Genomic DNA, 14454 nt, shown 5'->3' with positions numbered 1-14454 from the left:
TGATGCGTATTCTTATCACCATAGACTCTCTGAGCTTGGATGTGTCCCCTTCGTGCGAGGACACCAGTGCCCTATATGCAGGCGTGAATAAAAAAGGCACCCGCTGCACGGTGGACTCATCGCTGTCCTCTCTGACCCAAGATCAGCTCTCAGTGGATGGAGACAGGGACAGTTTAAGCACGTCTCCGTCCTCTAGCAGCTTGGAGGCCTGGAACTCTGCACACAGGCTGGTAAAGCCTTCAACTAACCCACACAGCCTGGTCCGGCCTCTAGCCAGCACTAGCACCGAGGATGAGCCTGAGACCAGGAAGACGTCCGTGTCTCACGGGGTAAGTATGGACACTGTGTACACACACTACAGCCTTGTGCGGCCTTGTTCTCAGCCTCACCGCATGCTGGTGCCTGTGGATTGCACCAAGCGGCCTCCTATCTCCACCTGGCAGCGGAGCAAGCCCGATCCCAATTACGCCTATTCCACCAAGCACTTACTGTACCAACGCAACTTCCAAAAAGCCTCCAGCTCTCCTCCGCTGACGCTGCCGTCTTCACCCCGGGTGCGTGAGCTGGGAAGGGAGAAGGGGAAGGGCGGTGTGGGTATAGTGGGAACTTGGCTCTGCCCTCCCAAGCGCCTGCGAGGAAGAACAGCTGTCAGCGAGCTGAACATTACCTATGTGGTGGAGCGTAGCCTGTACAACCACTTGAGCCGGAAAGCTGAAAGGCTCCACCTACTGGAGGATGAGAGAGACACTGACCGGAAATGGGCTTCCAGTGTGGACCGCTGCACCCGACGTGTCCTCCTGCGCATTCAGCAGAAGTCTGTGAGTGAGGAGGGCCGATGGACCCGTGGAGCAAGTCACTGATAGGCTACTGGATGGAACTGCAAGGGTGTGACGTTATATCAGAGATCTAAAGTAGTTATAATGTTATGCTGCAAGAGAACATTATGCTACTGCAAATCAAGAAGGAAAATACAATAATAGAAGAGTATTTTAATAAACCCTTAAAGACTAGATTTTCCTGGTTAGATACTAAATTAAAAAATGCTTTAATGCACTTTTATGTCAGTTGGCTTTGGAAATCAAGTTATAAACTGATACAAGTCACCTTAAATGGAGGTATTTATTTAGAGACATGATACCAGCAACCAGAATTTAATAATGTGCCAGAAACTCTTTTTACATTTTTAATATTATTCCGGGAGTTCCAGTACCTGGAACCAATATAAAAGTTTTCAATCTTATATGTAATGAAACTGATACAGCAGCCTGTAGACTAAAATATCAACCAAGAATTCTCTCACCTAAAATCTTCTTTTTTTTTTTTTCTAAAAGTTTTTAAAATTATTTTCTCTGATTCTTTAAAAGCACAGATCTCTTGAGATGCTCTCAGATGTGGTTATGATGAGATTAACTCTTTTTTCAAAGACACATCTGTGTGTCTTCGAAAGAGAGCGTGAGCATGGCCGACATTACCACGTTCAACAACGTAAGCGAGAGTTGGTAATAAAAATGATTGCCAGGTGCCGTGAATCGTGAGTTCGGAGCAGTGAAGTGAAAGTAGAAAGAAACTTTTGCATGTGAGAACATCCAATCAGAGTTGTTCCCATAGCTCTGGTTGGTCACTCGCGAACCAAACCCCATTCTTTTGAAAACATACATTGATCTAATTTAAACGTTTTTTCTTTTTTTTTTAATTAGTGAAAAAAAATCACAGTACCTTGACTTACGAGGCAGACCTTGATGTCTTTTATAGTCCCTAACACAGTCAGAACATTAGCTCTTAAAGTGTGTAAAGCTCCATTCGGTGCAGTTCTTCCTGTAGCCTTGCGGTGCTAAGATCGTCTAAGTGTGCACGTGTCATTCATAGTGAGCATGAATCTGAACATGAGCTTTTTTTTTTCCATAGACTCTCTCCACGTCGCTCATCACTCCTCTTTCTTCAGCATTGATTTTCAGTGTATTTTGTATTGATATTGTGCTTTGAATATGCATGACCAGACAACCATTCACTACTGAGCAACGGTCGATATATGCCAGATTACTTCAGTCGTGGTTCACCTCTCATCCAGCTCCAGATATTTCTTTTTTTTTCCCCCGTCTGCTCACAAAGTATGAAGAGGAATAGCTTTCTTTTCCCCCCATTTGGAATATTGCCATTACTCCACATACAGTACACACAGCAGTGGAGAATGTTTCATGTGCAGAATACTTTAGTGATTTGTTTGTTAGTGCAATGCTTTTTTTTCCTAGAATGCTTTTTGGAAAACTGGACGAACGATATGTTTGTTGTGCAGTCACTCATTGCTAGAGTATTTCTTGTCATTATAAATATGAGCATGAATCACTGTGATTTGATGGTGAATCAGATTCATTTCACTTGTATTGAGTCAGTTCTATTTGCCTCCACAAGAATTGTATCACTCTGATTGTGACTCTGCGTGTTTGCTTTCTGCAGAGGACGTGTAGCTTTGGGGGTTTCGATCTGTCCAACCGATCACTTCATGTGGTCAGCACGGCTTCTGAACCTCATGTGAGCAAACACACACTCACACACTTAACATTTTGGCGTGCTGCTCGGTGTACATTTATCAAATGTCTAATGTGTAATAACTATCTCTCTCTCTCTCTTTTTCTCTCTCTTTTTCTCTCTCTTTCTCTGTATGTGTTAAATAAGGAGCAGGAGGCTCTATACAGGGATGTGATAAAGTCTCCTACAAGCTCTCGCATTTCTCTGGGAAGGAAAGTCAAGTCTGTGAAAGAGACGATGAGAAAACGCATATCCAAGAAATATAGTAGTTCTCTCTCTGAACAGGTACACACACACACACACACACACACACACACTCTCTCTCTCTCTCTCTCTCTCTCTCTCTCTCTCTCTCTCTCTCTCTCTCTCTCTTCTCTTCCTTATTGGCTTACTTTCTTCACCTCTCTTGTAATCTTAAATTCTGACTTTTGCATTGGATTTGTAAAATTGCCAGGATTGGGTCTCTAACGGTTAATAGGTTGAGCTGAATAAAGAAAGTGCCTTATTAATAATAATGAGTCTTTATTAGTCACATATACATTACAGCACAGTGAAATTCTTTTTGTCACATACCCCAGCATATTTGGAAGTTGGGGTCAGAGCACAGAGTCAGCCATTAATACAGCGCCCCCTGGAGCAGAGAGGGTTAAGGGCCTTGATTAAGGGCCCAACAGTGGCAGCTTGGCAGGTCTTGAACCTCTGTTATTAGCATCGGGAGTTTGCTAACATTAGAAACATTGCTGTGAAGCTGGTTCATTGAAGCTGTTGCCCTACCCGGCTCGCTAAATGATAAAAATGTTATGTAAAGCAGGCAATTTAAACAGTGCAAAAAAGCAGATTTTACATGTTGCATTTACGTACCTGTCCATGAGCAACGCAGCTAATTCGATGTCCAGCTTCATCTCCTTCACGAGTAATAAATTACTCCTTCGTGGAACAGCATTGCCAGTGTTTATTCTGGTTTTACTGTCTTCTTGTTTGTGAGTTTTTCGAAGCACAGCATGGTTTTTTGTTCACAGAAGAGTTGCCTGGCTGTGCTGGCTGCTTACCGATTTCAGCCATATTTTTTCCTTCATGAACAAACTGAGATTGGGGAGTTAGGGAGTGTCTGACAAGAGGCCCGTTTAAACACAAGCGTTCTGTACCATAACAGTTTTCCTAACATGTTTTCTCACCCACGTAATACACTTGAGCTGAGGACATCTTAAACAATTAAGATGTTTGTTAAGTTCTATATATTTTGCGGGTTATGTTTACGAAAGGAAGAAGCTTTCAAGAATGACTATTGAACTTTTTAAGTAAACTTAAACTTATATCCATAACCCATACGTGAAGGTCTTAAACATGCAGCACAAATCCTTGAGTTCAGTTTTAATCTTGGAGCCAGTGCAGTGTATGTCCGTAAGTTTATGTATGTAGCTGTAGTGCTACAATTAAGTGGTGCTTGTTTCCTCATATCACCTCGTAACTATGACCCCATGTCACTCATGCTTGTTTTGAACGGTCATATATAATATAATTAAACAAATTCGAGAACAATAAAGACATACTCCACACACTATTTTGCAAGGAACAAGAGGTGCTGTGCCACAAAGTGGTTTGGCTTCAGTACAAGACTCATGTTTTTAATGTTTTTGACATTCCATTAATACTATTAATAAATATCCATGTGACTGAATCCGCACCTGTTTTTCTCAATCGGACCTTTTTGCTTCTGTGTGTCATGCGGATTTTAGAGACCCACAGCTGCTCAGTTTAAACAGAACCACACTGCCATGAGTGAGCATGTGGTCTAACTGACGCAGTCAAGGCCGTTGCACATTTCATTCCAAGTTTTGATCACAGGGATCACAAACAAAGTTTATTTTCTGTACAAAGGGCCGCAGCTAAAGTAAATGTGTTAACAAATGTGTTAATATATAATACATTTTGAAAAAAATCTATCTCAAATATCTCCCTATGCCTCCATCGTGTGCATTCACGTCTCCCGGTGGAAGGTGAACGCTCAATAGCAAAATCCACAGGCTAGGCTAACTCCTGTGAGCATTCCCAAAATTAGATATCAAGAAACACAACTGTTTTTTGTTTGTTTGTTTGTTTTGTTTAAGTATTATCATTTGTGTATGTAGTTATGTGTATACACTACAAAAAATGACATTTTATCAAAGGTAATATCTTGAATATCATCAAATTTATCTAATGTTTCCTATGATAAGATTACAATAAACCAATATAAGATTATGAAAGCTATTTCAAGCCATTTGTACTCATTTCAAGCTTGAAATGGTCTTTTTCGATTGGCAGATTTTAAGCATTTCTTTTTAAAAAGAAGCAAAATTGCCAATAGAATAAGAAAACGACAAGCTTGAAATGAGTAGTAATGTCTAGAAATATGGTTAATGATATTGTATTTGGTTTACTGTAATCTTTTAAAAAGAAATACTAGATAAATGTTATATTCACGATATTTTCACTTGCTAAAATGACTTTTATTTTGCAGTGTACAATTATATTTAGTAGTCTGCTGGAATCTTAAAAATCTTCTTTCTTATTTTTAATTTAAGCTAGCTAGCTGTAGTACACTGTAGATTTCTGAATGTTGTGATGTAGGACACAGTTCTTCTATTAATGTAACACAACAGTTCATTCAGCCAACTGGTCACATAACAGACATAGATGTATAGGTATATACATAGATGTATAGCTACATACAAAAATATGGACATATGGTAGTATTTTTATAATTATTGTAGTATCTTGGTTATTATTTTATCTTCAGTAACATGCAATATTGTTTAAACTCTGTCTCTCTGTCTTCCTATCTAAAGCCAGTTTTACACTGTGCATTTTTTTACAGTTATTACTTGTCACACTGTATAAGATGACCCCAGTAAGAATTCTATATCAAACCGTACTTCATGTCAGATTAATCAGTGGAGATACTTATATGTTCTGCCATATTGGGTGTGTAGTGACACAGCTGTTCAGCTGGAAATCCTAAAAATAGTTTCAAGTGGTCATAACAATAAATAACAGGGCATCTGAGTGCTAATTAATCATCTACACACCTGGAAGCTGTACTCAATCCTCTATTTCACTCCATGCCGTGCCCCGTTTTCTCCTGCCGTGATATAACTCTGGTGAGACATTATAGAGATGTTTTGTCTGCTGCGGCAAGTCAACAACCTGCTGCTCTTTTAAATCCTGTATGTTTTGTTTACAATTCACCGTCGCCATTACTGTGTTTATAGCTGTACCGAGAATTTGTGTAATCCTATGCCATCCTCCTGTTTGGTAGATTTTAGACAAGTGATGGTGAGTGGCTGCCAGTGAGCACTTCACATCATGTGTAATCACCAATCTCAACTCCAGCCAAATTGTGCAGGATTGAGCCTGCGACAGCAAAATTGAGCCGAATATTGCACAGTGTAAACCCGACTTAACGTAGATAAGTTGCGTACATGTCTCTAAATCCATTTGAGGAACTCTAAACACTGTTAAGATGGCTTGTTGTATGGTGTTATGGCAGAATCAGAACTTCATGACACACTATTGTATTGTTACTATGACGCACTATTGCAATTTACTGGACGTTTTTAGGTTATAGATCATCAGAACTGCTTTAAGCGTGGTAGCTCGGGTTAAGACGGAGTTCTGATCAGAAGAATCTGAGTTCAGATCCCAGCACCTCCAAGATGCCACTGCTGTGCCCTTGAGCAAGGCCCCTTAACCCTCAACTGCTCATATATTTAAATGAGATGAATGTTAGTCACTCTGGATAAGGGTGTCTGCCAGATGCCATAAATATAAATGTAAGCCTGCTTTTCCAAACCTACGTGTGGCAGTTTTGCAAACAAATTTCGTTTTATACATCAGTTACTTTTATTACTTTGCTTAAGCATGGTAGAAATAGTTTATAAAATTATAACCCTAACATTCATCTGAAGATACAAATCAAATTATACTTGTTTAACTCAGCAGTAAGGAGGTTTTATTATTTATTTATTTATTTATTTATTTATTTTCTTTATTGTAATGATGTTACATTCAAATTTTCTCTCTGTATTTGTATAGTCCAGTCCAGATGTGATCCCCAGCTCTCCTCAATCTCCTCAGCCAGACACGGACTCCCTGGAAAAGCCCAAACTAAAGGCAGGAGGATCTGTGGAGAGTCTGCGCAGCTCTCTCAGTGGACAGAGCTCCATGAGTAAGAGAGCAGTTGGATTGGGGATGTAATTGTGCTTGGTAGACTGTTAGCACTAGATGGCAGTATAGCCCACCATAACGCCTGTAGCACTTCTCAGCATATCAGATTACACCGAATGTCCAGCACTTGGTTAAAGTGTCACATAAACGGTAGTTGTTTTCATGTATTGCTGCAGGTGGCCAGACAGTGAGCACTACAGACTCGTCTGCCAGTAACCGTGAGAGTGTGAAATCCGAGGATGGGGACGATGAAGAGCCGCCGTACAGAGGGCCTTTCTGTGGCAGAGCCAGAGTGCACACAGACTTCACTCCCAGCCCTTATGATACAGACTCACTCAAACTAAAGGTACAACACACACACACTCACACACACATACATATTATCAGCCTAGATAGCTGACAGAGCATGCTTTACTATAGCCACCACTCCAGTGGAACTGAGTTCCTGGAAATATATCCACCATTTTTTCTGAAAGGTCTTAAGGCATGCAACTGAATCAAGGGTGTTTTTTCCAGCTTTCCTCAGAGAACATTTATTTTTTTTCCTACCATTCTGTTTGAAATTGTAAATAAATAAACAAGCTCTTAGCATCCAAATGCATAATATAGTGTGACTTGTAGTTTCCAATGTACTTTTTGGAAGACATAAGATTTCCAGTCACGTGTAAGCTATTGTCTGTAGTAAATAGGATCGAGTTTTCACGGGTTACACAGTGAGATGGGCGTGTCTTCACATACCATGGAATGACATCATTTTTGACCTCTGTGTACAAAGCTACAAAGTTGGGGGAAACATGGACACTTCCATACTCACCTTTTGTTTACAACAAGCTGGCCAACGGACAGTGTCATGTATATTTTCCTGCTCGAAACAGCATCAGTGTATAAATTATAGTCACTGATATAGAGTTAACAATAGAATATGTCTGTATGTTGATCGGAGGGACTCCGAAGTCGAGGAGTTCCCACGTAGCAAATCTGACCTCTTCAAAACTTCAATGCTTGTTTGACTGAACCTCATCTATATGTTTACTCCCTCTATCTATCTTTCTGTCTTTGTCTCTCTCTTCTTTGGTCTTGTTCAGAGAGGAGATGTGATCGACATCATCAGTAAGCCGCCCATGGGCACGTGGATGGGGCTACTCAACAACAAGGTCGGAACTTTCAAGTTTATCTATGTGGACGTCCTGGCAGAGGAGGAGGAAAAACCCAAACGCACCATCAGGAGGAGGAGAAAGGGTCGAGCTCCAAAACCCAGCTCTGTAGAAGAGCTTTTAGAAAGGATCAACCTAAAGGTGAGATGGAGAAACACACACACACACACACACACACAGCCCTTATATAGACTCTCTCAAACCGCAGGTATGATACATACACACACAGTTCTGTTCATGAGACTAATATATCAGAGGCAGTGTGTTGAGTCTAGAGCTTTCTTCTTGTCATTTTGCCTGAAGCTATAATGACAGAACATGAGTGAGAGAGATGGAGAGATAATGGAGGTGGTCCTTGTGATAATGAAAGACCTCGGCTCTCCTACATGTTTTTTCCCCCAGATGGAAGCCAAGGTCAAGTTCAACCATACATATAATATCTTCATGACCATCCAAAGATAGCAATCCACCCTTTAGACCTCCTGTGTCTGTGTGTGTGTGTGTCAGAGTAATATATACATTATACATATATTGTTATTTTAAGTCCACGAGTAAGACTAAATGAAGCGTGTCTGGGAAAACAGCTGTGCACCCATACATTAACACAGAAGAGACCCAAAGTGAAACTGTACAGTGTTTGGGATTCACTTTATTCTTCATTGAATTGCGTTGAGTTTATTTTGATATGTTTAAAGAAAAGAAAATCCCCACTCAGCTCCAGTAACATCTATAACACACCGCTTTCCCAGTGTCTTACAGCCGTGTTGGATTTGAGTCAGTCACAACAGTTCCAATAAACAAAGATTATAATATCCATTATCTCAGTTTTTCATGTCAAACCACAGCATAAAATACCTGTGGAGCTCGGTTTTAACTGACTTGATTCATTAAAAGTAATTAAAGCAGGTGATAAATGTTAAAACAATGCTTTTGAGAAAACCCAGGCAGGTCTAAGGTCTTTTATACCCTTTTAATTGAGAGAGATTCCAGAACAGATTGACCACATGATGAGTGAACCTGTGTTTGGCGTTTCAGTTCTGATCGTGTGTGTGTGTGCGTGTGTGCGTGTCTGTGTTTCAGGAGCACATGCCTACATTCTTGTTTAATGGCTATGAGGATTTGGACACTTTTAAGCTGCTTGAAGAAGAGGATCTGGATGAGCTGAATATCAAAGATCCTCAACACAGAGCTGTACTACTCACTGCTGTAGAGTTACTACAGGAGTACGATAGTGAGTACACCTGCACTGCGCATGGAACTTTTTTAATCCTACTTCTACTCACTCCCACATAGAATTTCATCAATCCCGCTCACTCTCACATAGAATTTCATCAATCCCGCTCACTCCAACAGAGAATTTCATCAATCCCACTCACTCCAACAGAGAGTTTCATCAATCCCGCTCACTCCCACAGAAAGCTTCATCAATCCCACTCATTCTGGCACAAAGTTTGACCAAACGTTTTCACTTTTTGTGGTTTATGCAATAGTGTAATTCTATTTGAGCATGTATACCACTCTAGGCTCAGTAATGCATCTCAATACTAAGTATTGTATGTAATTAAAAGTCCTAACATACACATTTTGACACTGTGTGTGTGTGTGTGTGTGTGTGTGTGTGTGTGTGTGCGTGCCATTACAGGTAGCAGTGACCCCGAGCGCAGTGCCCTCTCTGGCTCCCAGGAAAAACTCCTCTGTGAGGGGAGGGGCTTGACAGCTAACTCCCCACGGGACTCTGGTTGCTATGAAAGCAGCGAAAACCTGGAGAACGGTAACCAGGCATTATTTTAGCATCTCCATCGCATCCTCATCTCCAACCTAGCATTAGCACCGCCATGACATCCGCCGCTCTTTGGTAGACCATGCCGCTTTCTTGCCCACACTTGCTAACAGCCAGTGAGACGCCGTCATCACCTCAGGATCGAATGCCATGCTGCCATTCTGTCCCGGCTTCCTCATCATTCTTCCTTTTCTCCCGTCTTTCTTCATGGGCCAAATAATCACCCTCCATTTAAAGACTCCACTCTTCATCTTCTAGCCCTGCTTCTTCATCACTCTGACACACATGGCATGATGTTTTTAAGCTACATCATTCTCTCAACCCTTCTGGGTATTAGTGAGACACAGAGACTGTATGTTTCCATCCAACTGTTTAGTACATGAAGTGTGAAAATATTAGTGATATTTAGGGGTTAAACGTCTTGTGTAAATTTTAAAATTTGCATAAAACGGGTGGATGGAAAGCTTTTGTAGTGTGAAGAGCGTAAAGACACACAGGTAGGCATGCAGGCAGACGCAGAATGTAGCTTACAGACTAATAAGCTTTGACTCTTTAGAGCTATATTGGGAAGTAGATTGTATCTGAGAATCTAAAGAGTCTTTTATTTCCCTGTTTATCATCAGAACCTTGTGTTAATTAGGAATGTTGTGTGTGTGTGTGTGTGTGCGTGTGCATGTACATGTCCATTGCCTTTGTCGAACAGCTCATCTGTGCCTTAAAAATGATTTGTGGAGGTAGATTTTTTTTAGAAACTAGTCTGTACATAGTAAAGTTTGTTGCTGGAGATTTTTTACTAAGAAGTCTATATATGAATATATTATGATGCAGGGACTGGAATGTGCATCCATATTTCGGATACTCTTGTTCTGTGCTTAATATGTTAAATATCTTCATTTCCTTTCTTAACACTCATATAGCATCTTATGATTCTGACCTCCGCTGTCTGTGAAGGATGGGAAGTAACATGCAATCTGCCATAGTGGAAAATAAACCCAAAATGATCTAAACATTCTTGCCCTTTTGCTGGTTTTTGGTCTATTTTTCTTTCCGTGCTTCTTTTTTCTTTTTTTTTTTTTATAAACCTACACTATTTGCACATTCACAGTTCATATTAAACATGAGTTTTACTTGGGTTTCATTTCAAAACCCTGCAGTGTCCTGCCTTTCTCAATTTTACTTGGACCACAGCTGCTGATTACTCATGTGTCACTCTATATAACCTTCATCTCTGTTGCATGAATTTCTTTAGGCATTTCATGCCATGCTCGTCCCACCAATGTTCTTTGATCTCTACACATCATCTACGCACACATACTTACATGCTTCATTCTAATGATCTCAGGCCTGCTGAATGACATCTCATGATTAACAGCATATTGTACAATTTTCTCATTTTCATATTTTTTTTTTTTGAAGATCCTCTTACATAATGATAAAATGCATAGTGCAAGTAAATTTTAACTGATTTCCAGAATATGTATAGCACATAAGCAAGCACCTAGCAAAAGTAGTACACTTCAGAAATCTTGACGAATGTTAACGCATTAGGAAAAAAGGTGAGCTATAGTCTGTAACTGTACACCTATATGGTTGACCAACCAGGTGGTTGTGTCTAATGAAATAGCCAGTGAGTGTATACAATGTTTAAAAGCCCCAGCAGCATGGCCACACACTTTTAACATTCCACTAATACACTATATAGCCAAAAGCACTGTGTAACTTCTAGAATGTCTTTGTATGCAGTAACATTAAGATTTTCCCTTTATTGGAACTAAGGGTCACAAACCTGCACCAGCATGACAATGTCCCAGTGTACAAAGCAGGTCTATGAAGACATGATTTGGTGTGGAAGAATTTGTGTGGCCTACACTTGAGGTCAATGGCCCTGACCTCAACTGGCCCTGATCTCAACCCCAATAAAAAAATATTTGGGATAAATGGGAACACCGACTGCATGCCAGGCCTTCTCACCCAACATTAGGGCCTGACCTCACTAATGCACTTGTGGCTGAATGAGTACAAATCCCCAGTCATGCTTCAAAATCTAGTGGAAAGCCTTCCCAGAAGAGTGGCGGTTATCATAGCAGTAGACTGGGACTAAATCTATAATGGGATGTTCAATAAGTACTTATGGGTGTGATTAGTCAGGTGTCCACATTCTTTTGCAATATAGTGTATGTGTGTGTCACTGCTGTGCCGAGAGCAGTGCACCACTCACTTAATACCAGGTGAATTGTGTGGTCATATGATGTACAGGATATAGTAAGGGTCAAAAATAGTGCAAAGCAAAAGAACAATGATCAGTAAAGGTAGACTTGTATAATAGTGTGGCTGCAAGGAATGTGTTTCTAATAAACTGGAAACTGTGTATACAGCATTTACAATACAAATTTTGAAGGTTTGAAACTGAAGCTCATGTGTTACAGGTAAGCCTCGTAAAGCATCTCGCTCAAGTCGTCGTTCTTCTGGCTTTGAAACTGGTCGAGTCCAGTCTCTGGATTGCCCCACACTTCCCATCAGCCGCTCCACTGAGGAGCTGCAGCATCAGTCCAAGAAAGAACGCAAGTTCACCAAGCACTTTCTTCCCCGGCCTATCAAGGGCTTCAACCTGCGCTCTCTAGGCCTGAGAAAAGGCCTTCGATCAGGACCAAGGCATCAAATGCCAGCCAGTCGCAGCTGTGAGGAGCTTGATGGGACTTCAGATGCTCCAGAGAGCTGGAAACGGTCTCATTCTCTGGGGGACATACAGTGGCAGCACGCCTTTGATCAGAGAAAGAAGACAAGAAATGAGACCCAAAATGGTGGTGAAAGGCAAGAAGAGGCAAACTCTACAGTTATCCAGTCTCAAATACAGTCCAGCTCTCAGAACAGTAGAGAATCCTGGTTAGACTCAAAAACAGAATTGTGTAGAGCAAACCAGGATCAAGTAGAGAGACCTCTAGTGCCCACCCAGCTGCCTCTCAAGCCTTCATGCTATGCTCCAGATAAACAGCCTGGCTTGTCCACAAGCAGCCCAGCTCCTCGTACTCACCCCAAAAAGCCTCCTGTGCCCCCTCCTGTTCCTGCCAAAAAGTCCAAAGAGCGCCTAGTAAATGGGTTGCGACACCCATCTTTGGTCCTGCCAAGTTCTAGTCCAGGCACGCCAACCCTGTCTTATAGACCCATAAGCAGTCCTACTAGCCCCTCTGAAAGTATTCCATCCACTTCAGTGTCTCCGGATTATTCAGAGAAACCACCACCCTGGCTCTCTGACCTGCCCGAGTCTGCCTGCCCACAGATTCAGGGAGTCAAGGTAGCCCTTGGCAGGAAGATCTCCCATGCCAAAATGACTGATTTGGAGACACTACTGGAGGAGAAGCTTGGCTCAGAAGGCATCGATCTTATGGCAGAGCCTTACTCGGATAAGGTAAGAGACACACTATTGGTTCACAACAGAATTATTCATTACAGTATAATGAGGCTCAGAAGGTGAAAGCAGAATGCCAAATATAAATTAAGCTGGTATCATGGTCTTTAAAACGATTTCACCATTACCCTAGAATTCATTCAATTACTCATTCAGTGTATTAGAAGTCCTGAGTTTTGGTTATGACATTTATAAATATAAAAAAAGTGCCATTTCAATGTATCATTAAAAATAATTGACTGCAGTTCACCATTTGTAATCTTATAAAAGTCATAGATCATTATGTTGATGTGTACATGTTTTGACTTCTCATTTTGAGCCCCAAGAGTTAAGTCATGTTTAAGAAATGCCAGCTGCTGTCGTGGACAGATCTGGTGACTTGGATCTTCTCAGCAGAGCTACACAACAAGAACAAGAGCGATGACTAGAGCTAGAATTAAAATGCATTTTTAGGCCAAAATAGCACAGGGCTTTACTGCTTTTTTCCCTTCATTTTATTCCTCCTTCATTAAGTGGTGTATAAGGTCACAACTGCTTTTCATTAGTTTCCACCCATTAATCAAACTGCAGATAGTCCTTAGATTATAAACAAACCTAGGTGAATGTTATTAATTGCAAGATGGCACTGCTGAGACCTGCTTCTCTTTTGATAGTCACATTGTTAAACGCTCGGTTTGCTATAGACAAAACCAGCACATATGCTGTATTTTTTACAAGTCTTCAGTGCCATGCCAGCAATAGCATTGAGCTAGACCTGGGAACCCACACCACACGTGACAGGGCCAACATAGGGGAAAGTCTGGGTGGAGAGAACATAACTGTGGATTTGGTCTGTGTATAATTTATGCTTCTTAGTCTATTGGAGTGGGTGGGCTAGATGTGCATTCATAAATACAGGTCATGAGGGTTTTAGACCATTTACAGTTATTTATTTGGCAGACACTTTTATCCAAAGCAATTCATAATGGAGAAAAGACACAACCCCAGCAACTGACGGCATTACTGGGATTTAAAAATCTCAGCCTTCCAATTAAGAGCCTTAAACTCTAAGATATTAATGGCCGTGGCATGACTGGGGGCCTATTGAGAATGTTGTATGGTTTCTGAAGGGTAGTGTTTTGATTATCTCCGTGCTCTAAGTCTAACTTTACATTTACATTTATGGATGACAAGAAACATTTATTGCTCTTTAACATTGAGCAAGCTAGTTCCATTGGCACTCTGGCATGACCGTCACATAATAGTTATTTTGAATAAAAGATAAAACACATACTGGCTGTTCTAGCTCTCTTAGTTGTGCTGGAAAAAATGCGCGGAAATAATACTTGTCTCATGAACTTGGATTCTAGTCAAATGGTGGTCATATGACTCATCTTTTCTTC

At 40.9% G+C, this 14454-nt stretch overlaps 1 protein-coding gene across 9 annotated transcripts in view; it reads left to right on the top strand.

Moving 5' to 3' along the window:
- Positions 1–14454, top strand: part of sash1a (SAM and SH3 domain containing 1a) — a 402788-nt gene that overhangs the window by 380974 nt on the left and 7360 nt on the right. For 6 of the 9 annotated variants that reach the window (XM_047159717.2, XM_047159719.2, XM_053687310.1 and 3 more), the window contains 9 exons: positions 25–329; positions 2455–2529; positions 2674–2811; positions 6601–6733; positions 6909–7078; positions 7818–8027; positions 8967–9117; positions 9529–9657; positions 12093–13072. In XM_047159717.2, the coding sequence (XP_047015673.1) occupies positions 25–329; positions 2455–2529; positions 2674–2811; positions 6601–6733; positions 6909–7078; positions 7818–8027; positions 8967–9117; positions 9529–9657; positions 12093–13072 (2291 nt within the window). Of the gene's footprint in view, positions 1–24; positions 819–2454; positions 2530–2673; positions 2812–6600; positions 6734–6908; positions 7079–7817; positions 8028–8966; positions 9118–9528; positions 9658–12092; positions 13073–14454 lie in introns of all 9 variants that reach the window. The other 3 variants (XM_047159716.2, XM_047159714.2, XM_047159718.2) reach the window with 3 other exon arrangements.

The sequence above is a fragment of the Ictalurus punctatus genome, chromosome 2, assembly GCF_001660625.3.
Source record: "Ictalurus punctatus breed USDA103 chromosome 2, Coco_2.0, whole genome shotgun sequence".
NCBI classification, from domain to species: Eukaryota; Metazoa; Chordata; class Actinopteri; order Siluriformes; family Ictaluridae; genus Ictalurus; species Ictalurus punctatus.
This window is presented reverse-complemented; position numbering and strand designations above follow the sequence as displayed.